Genomic DNA, 26,948 nt, shown 5'->3' on the forward strand with positions numbered 1-26,948 from the left:
TTTTTAATATTACTTTCATCTAAGGTGAACAGTGTGGAATGGAAATACATTAGAATGAAATGTCAGTGGTGCGTACAGTTTAATCTGTGAAATTTTGTCCCCTGTGCTGAATATTACTCAGTCTCAATTGCATATTAAACAACCCTATCAAGGCAGCCATTGGCATCTGCTGTGCTGACACAAATTGTGAATTAAATGAAATTGATGTCCTCTGTCGTATATTTATGAAGACGGACCATTCTCTGAAGTATTCTGTTTATGAAGAATTTATGATTGCAAACTGTTCCAGAACAAAAAAGTGGCAATAAATTCTTTTTTGTGACCCTACCCTCCAAGGGCATTGATTTCACCTCCTGCTGCTACTTTTGTTACAGCATAAAAACAATTGCTAAAGCTGGATTCCACTGAGAACCTTCAAATTATCAATATTTGAGCCATCAAAATAGAAGGGTGTTGCCAAGAACTGTGTTTTTTTTCCTGTAATGATCTCCCAAAACACATTATTTGCACAATGCTTTAGCATAGATGAATATCTGTTGATTTAATTCAGTGGGTATTGCAGACCTTATCCGTAGACTGTCAATTCTCAAAACACTTAGTTCACAGTCGACTCAATAACTTGAATTAGGCAGCTTCTAATCTTGCCCTTCTTTAAAGATTAATTCATTACCACAGTCTGGAAAGGAACTACCTTCTGGAACTTACTTTTCATCACCCTTCGCAGACATGGCTCCCAGTTCCCTAGTAATTGTTCATACGGTCCAATGATATTCTTTGCACAGGGAGGTGGGGAGGAGAGACAAAGCAAAAGTGAATCTCTAACCCTTCATATTCAGGCTTTTATCTAATGTAGTGGAAAGTCAAGGTGAATGGGATTTCTTTTAGCTGCAAAAATAGACTGCAAGTTCATTAGGGCAGGCAAACAAGTAGATATGGTCCAATATCCTATCCTGGAGCATAAGCATAGTAACAGAAATGTTTCTACACCACAGCAGGCTCCTCTTGTGTAAACAGTCACATGTTTAGTTGCATTACCAATCACATTATTAAATGTCTTACCAATCTTGCAAGCAGTATGAGATGGGGTGGGCAAAGGGGAGCCTCCAGGAGCAGGGGAAACACTTCCTCAGTCACTTTTCTGCAGTTGTATGATTGGTCAGATAATATTATATATTAATTTTAAAATTCAGTTACCATCTATATATTAATTAATGTATGGATTCTTTTTCTATCGTCTTGGAATTATATTGTTAGAATGACACTTTAAACTAAAATTCTAGTAACTCTAAATTATTATTCAATGAACCAGTTCTCATTTTTACATAGTTTCATCTTTGTTTTAGACTTGATGCGATGTTGATGGGAGAAATCTTTTTACTAAGGAGCATTTTTGCATATGTAAAGTGACCCACCTCCAATTCCCATGAAGCTCCCCTTAGCACTGCTGTTATTACACACTATATCAAAGAGTCTCCCAGTCTTCAGAAGTGGCTCTTTGATTCTGAGGAAAAGAGCTGCAATGGGAAGGAGAGGGCAAGGAGTTCCAGTCCACAAGCATAGTTCCATGTCTGTGGATGCAAGTCACATGTTTTACAAAATTGGAGTAAGCCAATGGCTTCCTTTTCTCATTCATTGTTTGGACAATGGAATGTTGTTTGAGTTTATTGTGTTATCATGCATTCTAACACAATGGAATACCCATCTAACCAGATGTGTGTTTCAAATCTAATAAGTTCATAGAGATTGAGAGTTTCATTGGTTAAGAATGCTTACAACAGGGTCAATATGGCAATATGTGTGGGCTCAGATAATGTGCTTACCAAGTGGGTTAGACAATCACTTTGGTATATAGTTGTCTGTACTCACCCAGAATAAACTACCATGGTTCTAGTGTTATACCTACTTACTCACTGTAGACCTTAATGTTTAGAGTAAGCATGCAGAGAATTAGCCTGTAAATGGCATAAATAAGAATTAGTGTGACTATTTGATTCCAAGCTATCTCAAGGACTTCGTCTCCCTTTATGAGCCTGCCGAAGGATTAAGATCACCAGAGAATGTCTTTCCCTCTGTCTCACCATCTTCACTAGTGCACTTGGTGGGGGTATGGGAGAGGGCCTTTCCTGTCGCTGCTCCCAGACTCTGGAACTCCCTCCCACAGGAAGCCAGGCTGGCCCATCTTCGCTATTCTTCTGCAAGCACCTTTCTCTTCAGGCAGGCTTTTTCTTAGTGACTATCTAGAAGACAATAAAAGGTGTGGTTTATATTTTCTTGTTTCTAAATCTGGGTTTTTTTTTTGTCATGCTTCTAATTATTAATTATTCTTTACTATTTGATAATTTACTATTTTTAGCTTTAAATATTATGCTTTTAATGATGTAACCCATCTGAGATCCTTTTTTTAGGAGAAAGGCAGGTTAAAAATATTTTAAATAAATAAATAACATATATAATATTGATAATGTCCAGATAAAGATACTGTTGGTCAACTGTGAGATGTGCATGTTTTAGAACATAAGATTAATCTGTGGTTTCTTTCTCTGTTGCATTAGAAAACCCTGGGAGAGAAGATCCAAGACACAATGGTGGGGCACAGTGGGTTAGGTCCACGTGACCTGCTTTCGCCTGAAAGCGGCAGCCTAGTCAGGCAGCTGGAGGTCAGGATCAAAGAGCTGAAAGGATGGCTGAGAGATACCGAGCTTTTTATCTTCAATTCCTGTTTGAGGCAAGAAAGTGAAGGAACAATGAATGCTGAGAAACAACTGCAATACTTTAAGGTAATAAAATGCACACACCCAGCAATGATACAAGTTGGTTTGCTACATGGAGTGAAATGAAATATGAAGAGACTACTTGTGTTAGTCCGGCATACCTGCATATACAGTATATATAATATACACATATAATTTCCTGCACATTTGTATGGAGAGATTGCTTTTTCAATAGTAAAACTTAATTTTAGGGATAAATCTTCTGTACGTACACATTTGCAAGGATCAAAATAATTTCAGCCTTACATCTTAACTCCTTATAACTGTTGCATTGTATCTGGTGTTGGATCCTATATATTGCTTCTGCCTTAATGAAGACTCATTGTGTGATTTCTTAAAGTCATAAATTATTCTTGCATAAATTATTCTAAATGAAGGGAAAGGGAAAACATATACAGCTGTTTGCTATGCATCATGCTATGGCAAGCACCTTTGCTGTAGCAACATGGTCTAACTGTGTCTTCTTACTGGGACATGGATACTAATAAGTTGGTGTCCCGAGAAAGTCTCTTTGTTAAATTATGTGTAGGCAAATGTGGTCCTCTATATATTAGTAGATGTGACTCCAAGTCAGCATAGCCAATAGCAAAGGATGCTGGGAGTTGTGGCCCACAAGATATGGATGGCCCCCAGTCCACTGCCCCATGTTAGATGAGATGGCTTATTAACAGCATAAGATGGTGCTTTGTTATAGAATAGCTACAGTGGGGTCTTGACTTGAGAACTTAATCCATATTGGAAGGCGGTTCTCAAGTCAAAAAGTTCTCAGGTCAAATCTGCATTTCCCATAGGAATGCATTGAGAACCATTTGATCCGTATCTGCTCATTTCCGTCCATAGAAACTAATGGGAAGCTGCTATTCTGCCTTCGACCACTAGAGGGGGATATTTTGTTTCTTTTTTTCTTAGGCCAAGAAAGGTTCAGGGAGGCAGGGAAAATACAGTCCAGGCAGTACAGTACCAGGCAGTCCGAAGACTGATTCCCAATCCACTCTCTAAACGCTGGGAGGAGTGAGGAAGCAGACAGGCACCCTTTTCACTGGCCAACAGTTAACTGAAAGTTCAAATTTTGCACTTTCCCTGCCTCCCATGTGGTTTTTTTTTCAGTTCTTAATTCAAGTCTAAGTATGTAAGTCAAGTCAATATTTTCCTATGAGAGCAGTTCTTAAGTCAAAATGTTCTTAACTCAAGCCGTTCTTAAGTCAAGACCCCACTGTAATACGTTGGCATGGATTGTAATAGAATATAATCAGGTTGTTATCTGCTGGCAGTGATATATTTGTCTTGACTCCAAAGATGACAATTGAGATAGAGTCTGTTCCATCACATGCTGGGAACACCTTCTCTATTAGGTTATATGAATATTAGGATACAGCCGGAAATAAATACATTTAATACTGTTTTGCACAATATGATTTGTTCACCTATGTGTTGGGCTTTCTGAGCCTTGTGGCTTAGTGGCTAAACTGCAGTACTGCATCCAAGACTCTGCTCACAACCTGAGTTTGATCCCTGTGGTTTCAGATAGCCAGTTCAGGGTTGACTCTGCCTTCCATCCTTCTGAGGTCAGTAAACTGAGTACCTAACCCCGCAGTATGGGCAATGTGTAACCTGCATAATTGAATTGTAAGCCCAGAAAATGCTTTAAGCACAATGATGTGGCATATATCAGCAGCACATTTTGCTTTGCTTTTGCTTTGCTATGGCAGGGCATCTTTGGGTGCACATGGGAGCCAGTCAGCAGGTTTTTACTGCCCAGCTATATTTTATCTGCATTAATTATCTACTGGAATTCAGCCAGTGTAAAAGCAAAGAATCATAGACTAATTGAGTTGGAGGCATAGAACCATAGACTGAATTGGAAGGGTCTGTAAGGACTCTGCTCAATCCAGCAATCTAAATCAAATCAGATCTGAAAGATGGTTGACCAATTTTCTCTTAAATGCCTCCAGCATTGGCTAATTCACCATCTCCTGAGATAATTAGTTCCATTGCTGTACTGCTCTAACAATTAATAAGTTTTTTTCCCTGATATTCAGGCTAAAACTGGCTTCCCATAGCTTGAGTCTATTTTTATGTGTCCTCCACTCTGGGATGCTTGAGAACAGATCCTGCTCTTCCTCTGTCTGACTACCTTTCAAGTATTTGAAAAGTGCTATCATATCACCTCTCAGTCTTCTTTTCACAAGGCTAAACATGCTGAGTTTTTTCAGTCTTTCTTCTGTGTCTCTGGGCTCATGAGGAACTGGGAGGGGAGTGCCTGTAGCTCCATTGCTGCTGTGCTGCCCACTGATGGCTTTAAAAGAGAAAAAAAATCTTAAGAAAAGATGTTGATATTAACGTATTAGATGCAGTGCAATCCCAGTTTCAAAGAGATGATTCTTCCCTAAGCAATACCTATTTCTTGAAAGTTTCCAGACCTAGAGTCATCACCTAAAGGTATGTGACACATTGTATATGCCTAAAGATACCACATGCTCTTGTTATATATGTTCCTGTGCCGTCAAGGGAGATATTATCTGAAATTCATTACATCAACATATAAGGATGCCCACTATAGGATGCATATATTTATTTGCTTTAACAAGGATTTTTTAAAAGGCAACTTGAAGTTCCAGCAGCAGATGTTTGGTCGCTATTATAAACAGAGAGCTGAAGCAAAAAGATGTTTTGTCTATTATGAGAACTTGATGCTTACATACTATAAAATCCCATACAGAACAAATTGCACTAAGTTTAACTGGAGTAGGCCCACTGAATCAATGGGGATTTGGTGAATCAACTTCTTTGTAAATTCCATTGATTCAAATGGGCCTACTTTAACTTTGACTTCCTTTAGTGTAGTAAGTCACACTATATTCTGACTTGGTATAAAACAACTTTCCATGTGTCTATCTAAATCTGATGTTGATAGGTAAAATTCTTGAAAAAACAGACTTCACACAGTGCCACATATCAGTTATGGGTGCCATACCAAAAAACAAACAACGAAATAGCTCACGCTTCTGTATCTCTTACTACAGTGGTGCCTCGCTTAACGATTGCCTCGTTTAGCGATGAATTCGCATAACGATGTGTTTTTTTAGAAAATAATATGCACCGCATAATGATGTTTCCTATGGGCAATTTTCGCTTAGCGAAGTTTGGGACCATGCTTCGCATAACGAATGCGATTTTAGGTCCCCTGCTTCACTTAACGATGTTTTTTTTCAATTAAAAAAGTGTCTTAGAAGGGTCAAAAACGGTTCTAAATGCTTGGATTCGTTAGAGGACCCCCTAAGTCATGTGCAAACCTGATTTGGCTTTGATCTGACTTTTCGTTAATTTATGGTTAATTTTTTTTTTCGGCCCATAGGATCCAATGGACCTGTCAAAATCTGACAGCTCCATGCTTTCCTATGGGGGAGAAAACAATTCGCCATAAAATAACGAAAGTTCAGATCAAAGCCAAATCAGGTTTGCACACGACTTAGGGGGTCCTCTAACGAATCAAAGCATTTAGAACAGTTGCTGAGTCTTCATTAATTTTTTGTGAATTTTTTCTTCCCCCATAGGAAATAATGGAGCTGTCAGATTTTGACAGCTGTCAAAAGTTGGGGGGAAAAATTCACCCTAACTTAACGAAAAGTCAGATCGAAGCCAAATTACATTTGCACCCGTTTTAGAAGGTGCAGAAGCTATTCCAAGCATTTAAAACCATTTTTGCCCCTTGTATGACACATTTAAAATTGCAAAAATTGACTTCGCAAAGCCATTGAAATGTATTGAGTCAGCTACAATACATTCCAATGGAGGAAACATTGTTTCGCTTAACGATGTTTTCTATGGGTTTTTTCGCTTAACGACGGCAATCCGTTCCAATTGGAACGGATTAACCGGTTTCCAATGCATTCCTATGGGAAATGGTGTTTCGCATAGCGATGGTTTCACATAGCGATGGTTTTTTTGGAACGAATTAACATCGCTATGCGAGGCACCACTGTAGTTGTATGGGGGAAGGAAGTTAAATGGATTACACCTTCTCCTCAGTTCTAGGAGATCTCATATCTTCTCCATTTTTCTTCTCCTGTTCGATGATACCAATATGGTAAAATAGTGACAGACTTGGATTCAGGATTTGAATCTCTGTTCATCCATGGAAATGCACACTATGTGTGTGAGACTGGTAAAACATTCCTTAAGTATCTCACTTACCTTGGAGACCCTACTGTATTAGGATTGACACCACATTACACACAGAATATCTGATGGTGAACTACTGCTCCTGGTTAGGCTCTTTAATACGTACCATATTTGAGGTGTTTGTAGCAGTAACTCTTTGTGGCTTGGCTGTAGGCCACAGTATTACAGGCGATTGGGGAATGGAGGCCCTAACTGAGGAATTTGGAGTCTTCATCACCACTTCATTCCAAAAATGGCAAAACAAAGTTGTTGACAAGATCAGTCGCTTCGATATGTACAATTGTTGAATAATTATATCACCCCGCGGTGCAGTGGTTAAACTGCACTACTGCAGTCAAGCCTCTGCTCACAACCTGAGTTTGGTTCTGATGGATTCAGGTACTTGGCTCAAAGCTGACTCAATCTTCCATCCTTTTGAAGTCAGTGAAATGAGTACCTAGTTCACTGAAAGGCAAAGTGTTGTTTGCATAATTACATTCTAAACTGCCCAGAGAATGCACTGCCACTTTGCAGTGGTATATAACTCAAAGGAACAACCTTTCATATGATACTTATTTTCAAAGTCAGAGCCCCCAAGGTATAGAAGATTAGTATGCTCTACATGTGGGAACATATCACATTTTTTACAGAGATGTAGATAAAATAGATAAAAATTTTATGCCATATTTTTAATCTTTAAATTTAAAATCCACAGTAACTTTTCAAATTCTCTTGGAGAATTTAACCCAAGAGAAAACGGGTATAGTAAAAAATATGAAGGACATATATTACATTTGTTTCAGAAATCATTTTTTCAAGTTTTCAGGAATTTTAGTAGATAAATTGGCTGTAGTTTCATTCAAAAAAAATTATACTTAGCTAAAAATACTCTTTTATTTGTGCCTGTTATGGTGTGGAGATCATGGCTTCACAGATATACCTTTTTTCATAATATCACAAACCTAGATCACCCAATAAAGTTGAATGCATGAAGTTGCTGGATAGACAGAAGGAAGTACATCTGTGAAACAGAGCTAAGTCAAATTATGGAATTCATTTGTCTAAGATTTAATTATAGTTGCTGAATTGGGTGGTTTTAAAATGAGATTGGACAAATTCATTGAGGACTGGACTCTCAATGGTTTCTAGTCATGAGGGGTAATATGTACTCCTTACCAGAGGCAATATGCTTCTGTTCATAATTTGCCATGGTATTCAAGCAGTTGTGTTCTTTCGGTGGGCATCCTGTAAGTATCTGGTTGGCCATTATGTGAACAATCAACCAGATTAGACAGACATCTAGATTGATACAGCAGGACTCCTCATATGTTCTTATAGAACACAAACTTAAAGTAAGGCCATAGTTGGCTAAATCGCTCATTGAGATGGTTACAGTATCTGGCTGTGGAACCAGAGATGGGAGTTTGACTCCCCACTATGCATCCCTGAAGAACAGCCAGCCTGTGTAGCCTTGGGCAAGCTGCAGAATTTGAGAGTGTTCCCCAGAAGAAAGAAATAGTAAACCACTTATGAGTAGTCTCTGTCCTGAGAACCATAGAAAAGGGCACCATAAGTCAGAATTGACTTGACAGCACATAATTATTATTAGTTAAGACCATAAACTTAAAAATATTAGCCATCTGAAATAAGAGCAGATGTCAACGGAAGCTTTTCCATTAGAACAATTGTGAAGGAGGGCACAGTCTCCCTGGAAACAGGGACAGGTACGTAGGCTTGATCTTTGCTTGCTTTTCTGCCTCTTGTACCTTTCAGTAGAGCAGCTGGTGCCCTGTGGTGGGTAGGATACCTCATTGCTTGTTTTCATACCAGAAGATTTCCCACACTTAAAAAAAATATTTAAATGTAGCACTTTTAGTGGTTCTCAGGCTTTTTTAAAACACACATTCCTGTTGACTAAATAACTAATTTTTAAAGCATCACACCAGATTCATTTTTGTGGCCTAATTGTCCATATAGTCAAACAATATAAACTGATCCAGAGTAAGCAACAAACTAATAAAACAGGATGCAATGACAATAAACTATATGCTGTAAATTTTTATAACACAAGAAGCATTAACGATCTGCAGAATAAACTAACATCACAAACAGTTTGTGAGTTTGTATGGAACACACAAAAAGTTCTTATGGCTTTTCTGACATTCTCAAGGTGATTGGGTTTTTTTTTTAATTAGCTCAAAAGCACCGGAACAGCAAAACTTACAAATGAACAGGTGTCAGAACCTTGTAGCATTTCTGTTTTAAATCCAGGGTTGAGCAGCTTCTGTTAGTTGTCATATAAGGACAGTAAACAGTAGAGAATCTTTTTAAAGTAAGAGCCCTGGTCTTCCAGACTTCTAACTCATAGGAAGACCTGACACGGAAAATACTTTCCACTCAGAAGTGATTGGTGATCTCAGAAAGCACTGAGGAGTTTTCAAAGCTTGGCAGGGCAAGTGATTTATCAGTGGCTACATTACACTGTACCAGTACTTGATATTAGTAAAGGCTTATCTATATTCATTCATGAAGGTATGACAAAGAAACACATAGTTTTTTCTCTAAGTTCTTCTATAATACTTCTTCTTCCTACTATGTATCTGTGACGGACAGGTCAGGAACCTGTCCATCACAATGGAACCCTGATTCAGGAGCCAATGGCTGTACATAAAAGGTGGGACTAAGGATATATAAGAGAATGGAAGTCAGTTAAAGAGCAGTTAGAGAGGATTTCAGTTAGAGTTAGGGATGAGTTAGGGACTGGTGTTAGAGAGATGCAGTTTAGGCAGTTAGGACCAGCCTTGTGTTAGAGAAGAGTAAGAGAGAGTTAGGGAATGAGAAAAGAAATGAATAAATACCTTGATTAAAATGATTCTATCTAAGCAAATATAAATGTTACCCAAGCACAGTTGATTGCATGAATAAAATAAGACCATCCATGATTTACTTTACATGATTTACTTGTGAACACTTTAATAAACATTGTTTAATCGAATAACACTGATTTAAGAGTCATATTTGATGTAGTGAGGAGTGACTTCTCTGGTGGCAGTGGGAAAGGATTGAAAAATAAATGTCACACCCGAAAGTGAACCTGGGTTGTGTGGAGAAATAAACAGGGGAACTGGGTGCATGACAGTATCCTTTGGTAACAACGCACTACTTTAGCTGACACATTGCAGAATCTTTAAAATAATGGATATGTTTTAACAGAGTATTTACAAAACTGCATTTTTTATTCCAGAGAGACAGTGTGATAGATGCTAGCATTTTCATAATGATATAAGCCATCTGTAACCTATTATAATTTCCTCTCAGAATAACTTAATTTTCATATTATTTTATAGGAGTAGAATCTTAATTGTGTTTTTAATTTAGGAAGAGAAGTACACTACACATTACTAATTACATAGGAACATGGACTAAATAGCAGCAAAAAATATCTGTATGCTTTAAATGACATAGGTTTTAAAAAGTGCTTAACCCAACATAAGTCATGGCATCACGAAATTAAGGAATGTCACACTTGGATAATTGTAGCTTTTATGTAGAAAAAAACATTCAAAAAACATCAATTCTAGCCTTATTATTGGGCACTATCCATATATTACACTGCTGGACGCAGGCTGGGATAAATCGAGGTGCTACTTATTGGCTAGCAGTGCAAAATGCTTAACTGTTTTCAAGTAATTTAAAGCTAATTTATTTCTATGTATATTTCAAAAGTAATTTGATGAGAGTAGTTAACACATATCATCACTCCTATTGCATAGAAACTCCTAAACAATCAACACTTAAATGAAATTTGTTTTAAAAACAGGTCAGTGGCATAGGCATTTTTCACATATAAGCGGAGTGAAAAGGAAAATAAATTCTTTATTAGAAATCTGGATATTTTTAATAATAAATGCCAAAAGCTATTTACAAAGTTGTCAGTGAAATGGTGCCCTCTTAGAAAAGCATTTGGCAGGAAGATGCTCATTCTAGCAATTTGATGCATAATAGTATAAAAGGTATGGGTATAAAAAATAAAAATAAAGAATCCAGTTCACTACTTTGAAATAACTCATAATCTATTTTAAAGTGTCATTCAGTGTTTCTGACTTGCAATTAGATGGTATTTCCAAAACGTCAGTTTGAGATTTTTCTTCAACCATCATCCTAATAAAATCTGATGGCACAGATATTATATCCAAACTTTCACCCCCATTAATTAGCATGAAGGATCTCAAATGGGTTAATCAGTGAAGCTATACAAAGGGTTTCCAACGGACAGTCATGAAAAGAGCAGTATTCCTTTAAAAACCTTGTAATATACCCAAGATGGATGACAATCAAGATACCAATATATGAGCAAAGCTGTTTGGAAGGAGTAGTTTCATAGCGTATGATGTATGCTACGCAAATGAGCTTATTAGGATTCTCATCTATTTTATTATTGGTGCCCAATTTAATAGAGGCATTTAAAAAACAATATTTCTGCCTGACTCCTCAGAGGGAAGAAGATACATTGATATAATTGAAGGCAAATGATTGCATGTTGTGCCATTTAATCATGTCATTTTTCAGTGGCCGTTTCTTGCACTTCAGTGCATGCTTGCAGAATATTTAGCTTCAGTACAGATGAGATATCCATGACTGGCAACTGAGCACTGTCCATAGTTTAAGTGACGTTTTCTTTTAACCTGGAAATCAGTTAAAGGGCCCATATTTGCCAATGTTTTCTTTAGAAATCATTCACTCGGTGTATATGGTGGTGGCTATTTTGAGGGGCTTCGTAATGGTGGTTGTCCTTTTCAATAGTTTGAAAAGTAAACTTTTCATCATTTATGAAGTACATCTAGTAGATTATACATGGCTTACAAGTGCAAGGATTGGAAACATAGGTGAAATCTCAAAGGAAACTTTGAATATACTATAAACAGTATGCTTTGTTGATCAGAACACAGAAGCACCAAATCAGCAGGACATTAGGCATCTGGCACCAGAGTCAGAGGCTGGGAGTTCAGTTCCCCGCTGCGCCTCTTTGATGGGCTGGACTTGATGATCCATAGGGTCCCTTCCAGCTCTGCAGTTCTAAGATTATTGTTATTATTATTATTATTATCATATCTAACATACCAAGCTCTTAATTGCACCATCAGATCTCCTGATAAAGAGTTTCTAGATACAGCACAGGTGCTGAAGTGACAACAGGGTGTGAAACTGTGTTGGGCTGCAATCGTATACATGGCTATCTGGGAGGAAATCCAGTTTGATTCAGTTAGATTTATTTCCTCATGGAAGGACAGACATAGGATCCTGCTGTTATTGTACTCCACTTTCAAATTCTGACTGACCAGTGGTGTTTTCCATAGCAAAGCCGTATCTATTTCTTAGATTAGTCATTCCTTTCAATAACTGATGGTATCTACTGCATGGTACCTATCTGCTGAGGATCCAGATGTGGAACCTTGGTCTAAATCAAAATATTAAACTGCTATATTTACATTGCCTCAGAACTCTCTGACCTATGCAGTCATTCAAATTGCTTAAATTATTTCTGACTCTACAGAGTTTGAGAAAGCGTGCATTTTCCATCATAATTAGTCTGGTCATTCTTAGGTATATTTCAAGTGAAGTGCCTCTGTGTGGTAGCTTGATAAGAAATATATATGCAAGCTAGCTTAGGACAAAGTGGAATGGATAGCAAACTTGCCAGCAGGATGATCAATGTGCAGCAGTAAATCAGAATCTCAAGTTAACACACACAAGTACAGCCATGTAAACTCTTGCTTCTGAGCAGCCAGACCTGCATACAGATTCAATTATTTTTTTAAAAAAACACACCACCTCCAGTTTATGAATGTGGGATATTGTGTTTCTCTATCCATGATTCAAACACCAGGAAATGGGGCCTGATATTGCTGTGCAATATCATGCCCTTGTTGCCAGCAGTAAAAAGGATTCCAAACTTTACACAGCAAGTGGTAGCCTGAATGTTGACAATAAAGCAGTCAAAATGGTATACAGGATATCTACTTGTGCTATTAAGGCCCAAAAGGTCTATGAACATGTTGCCTGCATTTCACTCCACATTTCTGAAATAAAAAAGAAGGGTTGGGACTTAGCAAAGATTGTCAATAGAAACCAAAGTCAAAGTCATCCATACTGTTTGAAAGACAGGCAATAAGTAAAGACAGAGGAAACAAATCAACTTACAGTGGTGCCTCGCTTAACGAGCGCACCGTTTAATGACGAATCCACATAGTGACGCGTTTTTTGCAATTGTTTTTGCGATCGCATTGCGATGTTTTCTATGGGCAAACACCGCATTGCGATGATTAGTAAGCGTTTCGCTGACTCAATAAAGGAAACAACAGCTGTTTTCAAAACTTCAGAAGAACTTATTGGTAAAAACAATATTTCTGGGGGCAACGGTAATACAGTAGGATGAGAGAATAGCCTAATATGGGACTCAATAAAGAAAGCCACTGCTATTGATTTACTAAAACGTAGCAGAGCTCCTGATGATAGGACAGTTTGGAAGTCATTAACACATATAGTCACACATTGGAAGCAACTTGATGGCACATAACTTCTTTGGAATTGTTTTCTTTAATTATCAAGTACTTGTATAGGAACAAGAAAGGTAGAATGATTAAGGAACCTAACTATAAACTGAAGGTTATGACAGGGTACAGACACCAAAGGTCTGCTAATGCTGAATACTGTAATACCATCTCAAGCCACAAAGAAAAAAAAACAGTAATTTCAAAAAAGCTTAAAAGTGAAGAGCTCACAGTTCTGACGAGCACTGCAACTGCAGTTGCTCTGGTGACTGCTGCCGCCACCGCTGATTCCTCCCCTTTAGCGATCCAGTGTGATGTAGTGGATAGATTAATGGAGTAGGATTCAGGAAACCTGAGTTCAATTCCCTGGCACTGCTATGGAAACTCACTGTGGGCTGGAACTGGTAAAATTGCTGCTTAAATACCTCAATTACATTGAAAAACCCCGTTAGGCTTACTATAAGTAAATTATAACTTGACATCTCATAACACCAGCAAAATTCTTTTTCAAATATATAGTAACAGACACAGAATCCCTCTGCAAGCATGAATCCCAAACAGCGTATTTGGCCAGGAAGCAGTTTAAAAGTTCTTTTCCTAAGAGTCATCTAATTGGGTCCTGTTTGACAGCTTCAAAAGTTCAGATTGCCCCAGACACAACTCAGTTTTCCCTTTGAAAACTTATGCCAGGACACTCTTTGGACTTAGAAATCTTGAGAGAATGTTTACTGAAAGCACTTTGGATTAGGATAAAACACAACAGCTACATGCTTTTGTAATATATCGGGAAATACTTTTAATTTGCCTTACAAAATCATATGCTGATTCCCTGAAGATAAATGGAAAAATATCCCCTGTTCTGGAGTACTGTCGCTACATTTTTTTCTTTAAAGCAAATCCATGTTTTCTTTCTCCTTTTCATACAGGCTATGACCTTTAGTTACCCTGCAGTTCTCTCACACCCATTCAGCTACAGTGTAGCCTTTGCCAGAGCCACTCTTCTTGGCAAGCTTGTACCGTGCATGCTCAGTGTTATAAGAAACTGCTGTTTCTCTCATTTGAAAGGCCTTTTAAAAGGACCAGTATCTCAGCCACTGCATCCTATATTCTTAATTTTCTTTCCAAATAAAGAAAAGTAGGTGAGACCATCAATTAACTTGCAAGATAAGCAGAATTGGTCTTTTCAATTTATGTGAGCTATTTTAAACCTGTAGTAGCTTGGGGTCACCTATTTCTTAACATAGGGAAATAGTTTTACATTTAAAAAACCATAACTTGAAAACCTTTTGTCCAAACTTGTCAGAATTTGGCACAGAGCAAACATGACTGTCTACTACAATTGTGCCAAATCTGGTACTGATCTGAAGCCCAGTTTAAAAGTTGTCATTTTTTATTTGGTCTGGCCCCATTTTTATACAGTGGGGTCTCTACTTAAGAACTTAATCCGTATTGGAAGGTGGTTCTCAAGTTGAAAAGTTCTTATGTTGAATCTGCATTTCCCATAGGAACGCATTGAAAACCATTGAATCCGTATCTGCTCTTTTCCGTCCATAGAAACTACAGTGGAACCTCTACTTAAGAACTTAATCCATCTTGGAATGGTGTTCTTAAGTTGAAACGTTCTTAAGTTGAAGCAAAATTTCCCATAGGAATGGACTGAAAACCAATTAATCCGTTCTGGCTGTTTTTTTGTTATGTAGAGGTGTGTTCGTACATTGAAGCATTAGTTCCCATAGGAACTAATGCAAAGCTGGTTAATACGTACTCTACCACTAGGGGGAGATTTTTTTTTTAACCTAAAATGACCTAAGGTTAAAAAAAGAGCAGGAAAGGTTTTTTTTTCCTGTTCTTATCTTGGATTTCTGTTCTCAAGTAGAAGCAAAATTTAGCAAATGGAGCTGTTCTTAAGTTGGATTGTTCTTAAGTAGAGACGTTCTTAAGTAGAGACCCCACTGTATCTGCTTTGTAGAATGTTTATTTGCTCTGCTACACATTGTCTGCCCAACCCGAAATAATGAGAGAAGACACAGTAATATGGATTAAACTAGGGCCACAACTTTATTAACAATTTAACTTTTAACTACCCCTTTTTACAAGGGTCCAGCCGTAGTGCTAACAGGTCTGGAACCCTCATCATTCTTGACCAACCGGTCCAGACCTTTGCCCCTGGGAGGTCCTACCCCAAGAGGGTGCTGTTGAACTGTCAGCTCCCTCTCGGTCATCCACCCAGAGTACCCAGGGTCGCCCTCTACCCAAGTCTCCAAGTGCCCAGTGTCCCCTGGGGTCTCCCTCTTTTCTCTCCCCTCAGCCAAATCTATGTAAATTCAATTCTGAGAGGAGGGCTGCCTTGCACCCTCTGGGTGCCCACCCTGGAACTCACCTGAACTTACCCTGTTTAGCACTACCCACCATCGTGACCAAACTGCCAGTGACCTATTTAGCTCCCATGTGCTCCCTGGGAATAAGAATGGGATGGGAGAAAAATGACCTGCAGCCTAGAGCCAGTTTGGTGCAGGTCAAAAATTCCCATCTGGTTCGGAAGCGACCAGCTACAGTGGTGCCTCGCTTGACGACGTTAATTCGTTCCAGCGAAATTGCTGTAGAGCGAAAACGTCGTCAAACGAAAATTTTAAAACCCATTGAAACACATTGAAAACCCCTCAGTGTGTTCCAGTGGGCTGAAAACTCACCGTCCAGTGAAGATCCTCCATAGGGGAGGCCATTTTCGGGTGCCTCTAAAGCGAAAAATGGCTCCTAAACACAACGGGGAGCCATTTTGTACACCCGGTGGCCATTTTGAAACCTGACGATCAGCTGTTTGCTGATCGCCGTGAAGCGAAAATCGGTTCCCAAAGTAGGGAACCAATCATCGCAAAGCGGGAAAACCCCATTCAAACCATCGTTTTGCGATTGCAAAAGTGATCCCCAAAACCTCACCATCAAGCGGATTTGTCATTAAATGGGTTAATCGTAAAGCGGGGCATGACTGTACTCTCATTCTTACCCTGGGTGGGAGGGAGAGTCACTCGTTAGGCAGGGAAGAGGACGGAGCAGTCCACGAGGCCCGTTTTAAAAGCTCGCATTGAGCCAGGCCTGCCTGTCACTCTTCGAGTGGGCAGGCAAAGAGTTCCCACCCAGGCAGCTCCGCGCCTTTGCAGAGTGCCAATAGCATCACTGCACTCTGGTGCAGCACTAAAACAAGCATACTTCTGTGGCGTGTGAAAGTGCGGCAGCTTCTATTCCATTTATTTATTTATTTATTTATTTATTTATTTATTTATTTATTTATTTATTTATTTATTTATTTATTTATTTTATTTTATTTTATTTTATTTTATTTTATTTTATTTTATTTATTTACCGCCCATCTAGAATGTGTCTGCTCTGCATACTTCTGCTCTAAACATTTGAGCAGAACCTAGGAAAGTAACTTTGTTGGACTATAACATCCAAGCAGTCCTCAGCTAGCATGGCCACTTTGCTAAGCTCTCTTTTCAGCAAATGGAGTTAATAAGCAATTATAAGGCTAGTTTAAAACACACAATATCCTCCAAACTGTGCATTTTTTTGGAACCTTTTGATGTAGGTTCTAACTTCAGAATGTGTACCAAATGCTTCTTTTCTGGCAGATTATATTAACAATGTACAATTTTTTTAAAAAGTGTGTACATAAACAGACACGTATCTACAAGTGTTCTCAACATGTTTGATCTCTTATGTACCTTTTCCTCTCCATTTAGTACCTAAATTCAGAAACACCTAAATTCAGATAACCTCTACTTAAAACTGTAAGCATTTTAATGTTGTGGAGTCATGACTGAGGCAATTTTTGATATATGAAGTCAGAATTTGAAGGAATCCTGTGCTTAAATCTTTAGAAAGACTCACCAAACAAAGCAAGCTGATTTGCATTCTCCTCAGAGTGAAAGAAGCTCCTGCTCTGATACTCAAATACTCACATTAGTTAAGCATTTTCCTTTTCTGATCATACAGTGTCTCTAATGTCTGTTTCTGGAATGAGAAAGATTGACAATAGAAGCTGACTGTGGACAGCAGTGATTGGCTAAGGTCACTTACATGAATTCTGTTCTGTATCCATCATTTCCTTGAATGGTTTTATTCATGATGGACCTGTAATCTTAGGGAAACTTAAGCAACAGTTCTGAACTGAACATGGTGATTTGAGACACTGAACTGTTAAACAGAATGTGAAGGTCTTGCACATGGATTTGAATGGAAATCGAAAGTATGGTGACATTGGATAAAACAGTATTTGATTTCCTCATGTGGAAAACAGATAAATAAGCACTGGCAAGGTTTGTATGGGAGGAACTATGGTGCAACCTATGCTTTAATGTTGCACCTTTCTTCCAAGAGAATTTGAAGTGGTAGTAACAAATGCCAGGAAAGTAAATATGGACAAGTTTAAGGAACATGTGAAAATCTAGCACTGTTATAAATGAAGTACGGTAATAATAGTCATGACTTTATTTCACCTAAAGTAGTGCTTTTCAGATATGTCACGCAATATACTTAAAATTCAGGAGTACTGAAAGGAGAAATTCCCCTCATTAGAGCAATAATGGAGTTCTGGCTGTTACAGGAGTTAGGCAATTTAAACAGTTATAGAATGTGTTTTTATTAATAAGTGGAACATCTGTATGAATTGTCCACCTGCTGAATAAACTACACAATGCTACTTTAGAGTGAAATGCACTTAATCATTTTAAGACATCTTCTAACAAAGCCTTATTGGGATTAACATTTAGAACAAAATACTTTTAGGCATTAAAATAAACATTCTAAATGAGATTGCATTGTTTTGTTTACCCTTGTTCATTAATAAGCAATCTGTTAACTGTTAGAGGAATCCAATTGTGCAAGAGGAAGCTGATTAGTGAGTAATTCAACTACATTATGGATATAATCATAATTTTTGTTGAAGACTCTCAATTTAACAATTGCTTTCTCATTAGCCAGAGGCATAAAAGAAAGATACGTAAAGCTATTAGATGTCACACCACTGTTTTTATATAGGAATTAGCTAGGTTTGGTACTGCTAAGCTAACAAAAATATTTGGAGGAAAATATACCTTACTATATCCTAAGTGCAAAAAATAATTGTTATTTTTAACCAATTGCAGTATTTAATTCTCCCTTTTGGCAATAGCAATAAATAATTAGGAGATTTTAGGAATCAAAGTTTTTCAGGCATGGCATCTGTAAAGAGCTCTGTTATATTTTCAAAAATGTTTTCTTTTTAAACTTTACTTCACTACCCCCATCTTTGCTGCTAAATTCTCCCTAAAAGGAAACCTGAAATGCTTGGGTGAGGTGATAGCTTGGAATATTTTTAATGGGTTTTTGTATATTCATCTGTGGTGTCCTGCAGAGAGAAACAGATGTTGTCACATTACATGCTTTATATAGCCCAGTAAACTTCTGCATGCTATGATATAGGAGCAGAAGATACTAGGTTTGAAGCAATACAGCAGGGGAAACACATCTTGATCTTCCTAGATATTTGTGGTATTTTATCCATAGTGTATCCCTTCAGAAGATGAGTAGCACAAATTTTATTAAAGTTTCTTTATATATCCCATAAGGAGTACAACGTAGAGTATGTTAGGCATTCTTCTGCAGTGTAATTCCATGCATATTTATTCAGGAATCTATGTTCCCTGCACCAGCAGAGCTATTTACTGCTAGCATAGGGTTGCTTCCATTCCAGCCTGATTCCCTTTGATGGCCACTCATAGGATTCCTCATATTTAACATTGCAGTTTTTATATCTATTTAAATTAACATTTACTCCCATATATAGGACTGCAGCTCTAAGCTTTGAGAGTTTAAAAGTTTTACCTGACCACTGCATAAGAGCCCCATGGTGCAGTGGGTAAACTGCCCATCACCTGAGTTCGGTCTGGACAGGTTCAAGTAACTGGCTCAATGCTCACTCTGCCTTCCATCCTTCCAAGGTCAGTAAAATGAGTTCCCAGCTTGCTGGGAAGCAAAACATTGTCTGCATAGTTATGTTGCAAACTGCCCAGAGAGCGCTTTAGCACTATGGGGCAATATATAAGTCAAAACAGCAACTTGTTCCAAATACTTCCATCCAAGGAGAAAAATTATTGCCATTGGCGGGAATCCCAATACGTATTGGTTCTTGGGTAATTCAGCCATTCTAAGCTTCAATGGCAAATGACCTCAAATTAAGAAGTCACTATTGGTATCAGCTGTGGTATGCTGACTCTTGCAGCTCAGTGAAGGCCTACACTGACCTAGCAGCAGTCAGCCACTGAGATTTATCCTAAAGCAGTGGTCCCCAACCTTGGGCCTCCAGATGTTCTTCAACTTCAACTCCCAGAAATCCTGGCCAGCAGAGGTGGTGGTGAAGGCTTCGGGGAGTTGTAGTTCAAGAACACCTAGGAGCCCAAAGTTGGGGACCACTGTCCTAAAGGGTATAACTGATTGGATTCTGGCCACTATAAGAAAAAATCACACCTTTTAAAAATGTAACCTTTTATTTGTATAGGTTTTCAAGGACTGTAGCCCCCTTCTTCTACTGCATGGATTGCTGCCTTGTCGTGGCAAAGGGGATTGAGTAATTCAGAGAAGCTATGGGCTATGCCATGCAAGGACACCCAAGACGGACAGGTCATAGTGGAGAGTTCTGACTAGATGCAATCCACCTGGAGTAGAAATTGGCAAGCCGCTCCAGTATCTTTGCCAAGAATACCCCATGAATAGAAACAAAAGGATAAAAGATATGACGCTGGAAGATGGGACCCACAGGTCGGAAGGAGTCCAACATGCTACTCAGGAAGAGTGGAGGACAAGTACAAGTAGCTCTAGAACTAATGAAGTGGTTGGGCCAAAGCCGAAAGGACACTCAGCTGTGGACGTGCCTGGAAGTGAAAGGAAAGTCTGATGCTGCACAGAAAAATACTGCATAGGAACCTGGAATGTAAGATCTATGAACCTTGGTAAGCTGGATGTGGTCAAACAGGAGATGGCAAGAATAAACATTGATGTCCTGGACATCAGTGAACTAGAATGGAAGGGAATGGGCGAATTCAGTTCAGATGATTATCATATCTACTATTATGGGCAAGAATCCCATAGAAGGAATGGAGTAGCCCTCATAGTCAACAAAATAGTGGGAAAAGCTGTAATGGGATATAACCTCAAAAATGATAGAATGATGTCAATACGAATCCAAGGCAAACCTTTCAACAGCACAATAATCCAACCACCAGTGCTGAGGAGACTGAAATTGACCAATTCTATGAAGACTTACAAACCTTCTAAAACTGATAACAAAGAAAGATGTTCTTCTCATCATAGGGGATTGGAATGCTAAAGCAGGGAGTCAAGAAATAAAAGGAACAACAGGTACGTTTGCCCTTGGAGTTCAAAACGAAGCAGGGCAAAGGCTAACAGAGTTTTGTAAAGAAAACAAGATGGTCATCACAAACACTCTTTTCCAAAACACAAGAGGCGGCTCTACACATGGAAATCACCAGATGGGCAATACTGTAATCAGATTGATTATATTCACTGCAGCCAAAGATGGAGAAGCTCTATACAGTCAGCAAAAACAAGACCTGGAGCTGATTGTGGCTCTGATCATCAGCTTCTCATAGCAAAATTCAAGCTTAAACTGAAGAGAGTAGGAAAAACCACTGGACTAGTGAGGTATAAGCTAAACCAAATCCTTTATGAATACACAGTGGAAGTGAAGAACAGATTTAAGGAACTAGATTTGGTGGACAGAGTGCCTGAAGAAGTTTGTATAGAGGCTTGTAACATTGTACAGGAGGCAGCAACAAAAACCATCCCAAAGAAAAGGAAATGAAAGAAAGCAAGGTGGCTGTCCAATGAGGCCTTACAAATAGCAGAGAAGAGAAGGGAAACAAAATGCAAGGGAGATAGGAAAAGTTACTGAAAATGGAATGCAGACTTCCAAAGAATAGCAAGGAGAGACAAGAGGGCCTTCTTAAATGAACAATTCAAAGAAATTGAGGAAAATAATAGAAAATGAAAAACCAGAGGTCTCTTCAGGAAAATCAGAGATACAGTGGTGCCTCGCTTAGCAATTGCTTCGTTTAACAATGAAATCGCTTAGCGATGACTTTTTCTGAGCGATCTTGCGCTCCGTTTAACAATGGTTCCTATGGGCGATTTTCGCATAGCGATGTTTGGGACCATGCTTCGCATAGCGATGACAATTTGGGTCCCCCTATTTCGCTTAAAGATGGTTTTGATAGCCTCATGTTGGCTGTTTTTTAAATGTTTAAAAATTTTAAAAAATAGTTGGTATAGTTGGCTTGGGAGTGCAGTATTTATGGCTGTGAGATGGGCTTTTGTCTTTTTCTGTAGATGGGTGATTAGTGTGTATTGTTGTGGGTGTATTGTTGTGCTAAGGACAAGAGATTATCTGTTCCTGTGGTTGATGGGTGTCATTAGCTGGTCTTTTGTGTGTAGTGATCCCCTGTCCTTGTGGCTGGGTAGAGTTCGTTGACCCTTTGCACGTTGTATTTTTGAGAGCTGGGAGCCAAGTTTTGTTGAGTTTCATACTTTCCTCTTTTTTGTTGAAACTGTGCTGGTGCTTGTGGATTTCAATGGCTTCCCTGTGCAGTCTGACATAATTATTGCTGGTGTTGTCCAGTATTTCAGTATTTTGAAACAGAATTTCATGTCCAGTTTGTTTCAGGGCATGTTCAGCTACTGCAGATTTTTCTGATTGTTTTAGTCTGTAGTCTCTCTCATGTTCTTTGATTCTGGTATGGATGCTTCATTTTGTGGTTCCAATATATACCTGGCCACGACTGCAAGGTATCCGGTATACTCCTGCGGTGGTGAGGAGGTCCCTTCTATCCTTTGCTGACCGTAACATTTGTTGTATTTTGTGGTGGGCTTGAATACTGTTTGTAGGTTGTGTTTTTTCAAAAGTTTCCCCATGCAGTCCGTGACCCCTTTGATGTATGGCAGAAATACTTTATTTGTGGGTGGCTGTTTTTCTTCTTCAGTTCTGTGTTGTTTTCTTGGTTTGATGGCTCTTGTGCTTTCATTTTTGGAGTAGCCATTTGCCTGTAGGGCCCAATTCAGATGGTTGAGTTCAGTGCTGAGAAACTGAGCTTCACAGTTTCGATTTGCTTAGTCTACCAGTGTTTTGATTATGCCTCTTTTTTGCTATGGGTGTTGGTTGGAGTTTTTGTGTAGGTACCGGTCTGTGTGGGTGGGTTTTCTGTAGACATTGTGTCCCATTCGGAGATCAGTTTTGCATAGGACCATGACATCTAAGAACGGGAGCTGGCCCTCTATTTCTTTTTCCATGGTGAATTGTATATTTGGGTGGATGCTGTTGAGATGGTTGAGAAATTATTCCAATTTTTCTTCACTGTGACTCCAAACTGCAAAGTTGTCATCCACATATTGGAACCAGACTGTGGGTGCGAGGGGTGCTGAAGCCAGGGCAAGTTTTTCAAAATGCTCCATGTAGAAGTTTGCTATAACCAGGCTGAGGGGGCTGCCCATGGCCACTCCATCTGTCTGTTCATACAATTCATTATCCCACTGGAAATAGCTGGTCGTTAGGCAGTGTTGGAAGAGGGCCTTGATGTCTTCTGGAAATATCTGCTGGATGAGTGTCAGGGTGTCCTTTATCGGTACCTTAGTGAACAGGGATACTACATCAAAGCTGATCAGTCTGTCCCCAGGTTTGGGTTTTAGGGTGCTGATCTTGCTTATGAAATGCCCTGAGTCCTTGATGTAGGATGAGGTTTGTCCAATGTGGGTCTGTAGGAGGGTCGCTAGGTGTTTGGCTAATTGATACGTTGGGGAGCTGATGGCACTTACAATGTAACACGATGTTTGACAAGCACAAATCAAATGTAGATAGAGTGAAAAACTAATAAAATGTATTTTTAAAAAAAGAAGAGGTGGCAAGGATACACAGAGGAATTATACCAAAAAGATTTGGATATCCCGAACAACCCAGATAGTGTGGTTGCTGACCTTGAGCCAGACATCCTGGAGAGTGTAGTCAAGTGGGCCTTAGAAAGCTTGTCTAACAAAAAGCCAGTGGAGATGATAGCATTCCAGTTGAACTATTTAAAATCTTAAAAGATGATGCTGTTAAGCTGCTACATTCAATATGCCAGCGAGTTTGGAAAACTCAACAGTGGCCAGAGGACTGGAAAAGATCGGTCTACATCCCAATCCCAAAGAAAGGCGGTGTCAAAGAATGCTCCAACCACCATAAAATTGCACTCATTTCACAAGATTATGCTCAAAATCCTACAAGGTAGGCTTCAGCAGTATGTGGACCGAGAACTCCCAGAAGTACAAGCTGGATTTCGAAGGGGCAGAGGAACTAGAGACCAAATTGCTAACATGCACTGGATTATGGAGAAAGCCAGAGAATTCCAGAAAAACTTCTGCTTCATTGACTATGCAAAAGCCTTTGACTGTGTGGACCACAGCAAACTATGGCAAGTCCATAAAGGAATGGGCATGCCTGATCATCTTATCTATCTCCTGAGAAACCTATACGTGGGACAGGAAGCAGAGTTGGACACAACTAAACGACTAAACAACAACAACAGTCCCCTTCTTGGATGCTAGCTCCATGTAATCCTGTTCCAAATGAAAAATGTTTTCCATCAAGGTGACAGGAAATCTTTGTGTCTTTTGTTACAATAGGCCACTGAATCACATGGCTAAACCTCTGGAAATGTCTACAATAATTATGTAACTGTACATAAAACAACAACAACAATCCTCAGAAGAGCAAAGGTCATCACCTCATCCAAAACTGTAGAAAGAGTAAACACCCTCCATGTGTACCACAAACTAGCAGTATCAAAGAGTATAACCAAATCAGCCACTCACTAGACCTCAGTAATCAACCAAACTCCCAACATTCCTCGAAAGATCATGCAGAGGAAGGTTACCTGCACTGGCTTCACAGTTGGTTCAATGTTTCCATCCAGGCTGAAGCTCTTGGTGTAGAAGCTGAGTAAGTGGTGAAAATAAAATGAACAATAAATAAATAGTAATAAAAGTGCTTCATGTTAAATTTATTTTATTTTTTTATTTATTGTATTTATTGTATTTATACCCCGCCTATCTAGTCATTTTGACCACTCTAGGCGATATTACATATCGGTAGCCAGTCTATCTGATGTATCTATCTATGGATCTCACACTACAATTTATCCAGCAAAAAAACTTTTTTAGGATATACTGGTTACCACATCGCCATTTTAGGAAAGTTCTAAGCAAATTGTCTGAGTGCCAGTGCTGCAGTTCTCCAATGCATTTCCTCCAATATACACTATGTCATGTCCCTCCATACCAACCTTTTCTGATTCCTACTCTTCCTCCCTCATCTCCCCCACCCCTATCCTTAAAGCTCATATCTGCTTACACCATCCAGCCCCCTCCGTCTGGCTCAGGTATGGTCCTTGGTCTCCACAACAGCTTCTCCATCCTGGACAGAGAGACCATTCTTAGAGTCTGTCTGATGTCTGGCATTCCTATGGTCTAGCCAGCCTTCGAGGGGTGCCGGATATGCTCAGACAATCTGCTCAGGGTGCCAGCCATGGCGAACCCATCACAGGAGTACATAGGTGTGGGAATGTGCGCCATAACTTACATGTTTCTTATCACGTATTCATGTATTGTACCACGTTAATGTTCTTGTGAGGCTTGTTGCTGGGCAGAATAGACAAAACGCCCTATTGTTCCAGGCCATTTTAGTTATGTAACTGACAGTTATGTAACTTACAAGACAATAAAAGGAGGTGCAGGGCATGGCTGGGAAGACAGAGTGAACAGTGAAGAGTGATCCTGTACCTCAGCCAGTGATCCTGAGCATGCTTTGAACTTGATATTCAGACTACAGTCCCCTTTATTCCAGAGATCTCTCCCTCCGGACCCCTTCAGAAACCTCTCCCTTCACCACAGTTTGCCGGAGCAGGATTCCGACACATAGGGGCAACTTTATTGTAACAGGTGGACCACTGCAGAAATTGTAAGCCCCCCCTTTCAGTAAAGATTTAAAAGGCATGCCCAAATGCTTACAACATTAAACCGCCTCAGTCCAAACGCCACATAGTACCAATCCAAAAATTTTCTAGAATTTGAAGATAATCATAATCTGAGACAACCATAATCTTAGTTTTATCATAATCAGTAATTGAATCTCAGACTAATGAACAGCAAAATCATCCAAAATTATGTAGTGCCTCAATCTTGACTGGGAGTTCAGGGTTGTGAACATTGGGCTTGGGACAAACCATGGTAAGTGGGATTCTCTTTCTACATTCCCATGCTGTCAGATGAAATCTCTCTTATCAAAATAACATATGTACAGTTTTTGTATGTAATACTGTTCTGGATGCTCAATCTGTGACCATATAATTATTGAACTATAAAGCTCGAAGGGACACCAAGGGCCATCAATACCAAAGCAGGAAGTCCACAGCTAAAGCATTATTTATACATAGCCATCTAACTAGACATCTTACCTCCCCTGCAAGGTTGTTACTTGTCCCAGTGTACACCTCAAGAAGTAAGAACTACAGGCTTCCAACTTTTGGAACTTAATAGGGACTTTTGTGAACAGGCTTCTGATTTGCAAGTCAGTGCAATAAAGACCAAAGGTGAAAGACTAGATGGACACCATCTTGCTTTTCTACTATGCTTAGGCAATATGTAGGCCCCCCCGCTCTTAGGCAAATATTGTGGCCTCTTTCCCTACATTCTAGCCCTTGCTTAGATGCAGGTTAATGTTACCGTATTTGCCGGCGTATAAGATGACTGGGCATATAACATTTCTACTCAAAATATAGAGTTTGTATATTTCTGAAGGGAAATGGTGGGAGTTTAGAAAGATAAGGGAGAGGAGGAGGGCAAGCGGCCGGGCGGGCGGCGGCAGAGAAGGAAGAGGAGGGCGAGGAGGAGGGCAAGCGGCCGAGTGGGCAGCGACAAGGAGGGTGAGGAGGAGGGCAAGTGGCTGGGCGGGCGGCGGCGGAGAAGGAAGAGGAGGGCGAGGAGGAGGGCAAGTGGCCAGCTGGGCGCCGGAGGAGGAGGGTGAGGAGGAGGACAAGTGGGCGGGCAGGCGGTGGCGGAGGAGGAAGAGGAGGGCAAGGAGGAGGGCAAGCGGCCGGGTGGGCGGTGGAGGAGGAGGAAGAGGAGAGCAAGGAGGAGAGCGAGCGGCCGGGTAGGCGGCAAAGGAGAAGGGCAGGCGGCTCTTGGCAGCCGGCAGGCGAGTGGGCAGCTGGCTCAGCGGCACGGGGCAGCGGGCTTTGGCCGCTCAGGCATGGCCAGCTCTGCTTCCCTCCCTCCGTCCAGACTGACTGACTGACTGCCCGCCCGCCTGCCTGCCTTCCTCCCTGGCTGGCGCGGCCCTGCGTCACTCATGGCGGCGGCGGTTCCTTGTGAAGTGCACCCGGCG

General features: G+C 39.8%; 1 protein-coding gene across 2 annotated transcripts in view; it reads left to right on the forward strand.

Moving 5' to 3' along the window:
* Nucleotides 1-26,948, forward strand: part of AKAP6 (A-kinase anchoring protein 6) — a 335,833-nt gene that overhangs the window by 253,875 nt on the left and 55,010 nt on the right. For both annotated transcript variants that reach the window (XM_020788446.3, XM_078392147.1), the window contains one exon: nt 2,553-2,777. In XM_020788446.3, the coding sequence (XP_020644105.3) occupies nt 2,553-2,777 (225 nt within the window). The remainder of the gene's footprint in view (nt 1-2,552; nt 2,778-26,948) is intronic.

This window comes from Pogona vitticeps, chromosome 1 (assembly GCF_051106095.1).
Source record: "Pogona vitticeps strain Pit_001003342236 chromosome 1, PviZW2.1, whole genome shotgun sequence".
Classification (NCBI taxonomy): Eukaryota; Metazoa; Chordata; class Lepidosauria; order Squamata; family Agamidae; genus Pogona; species Pogona vitticeps.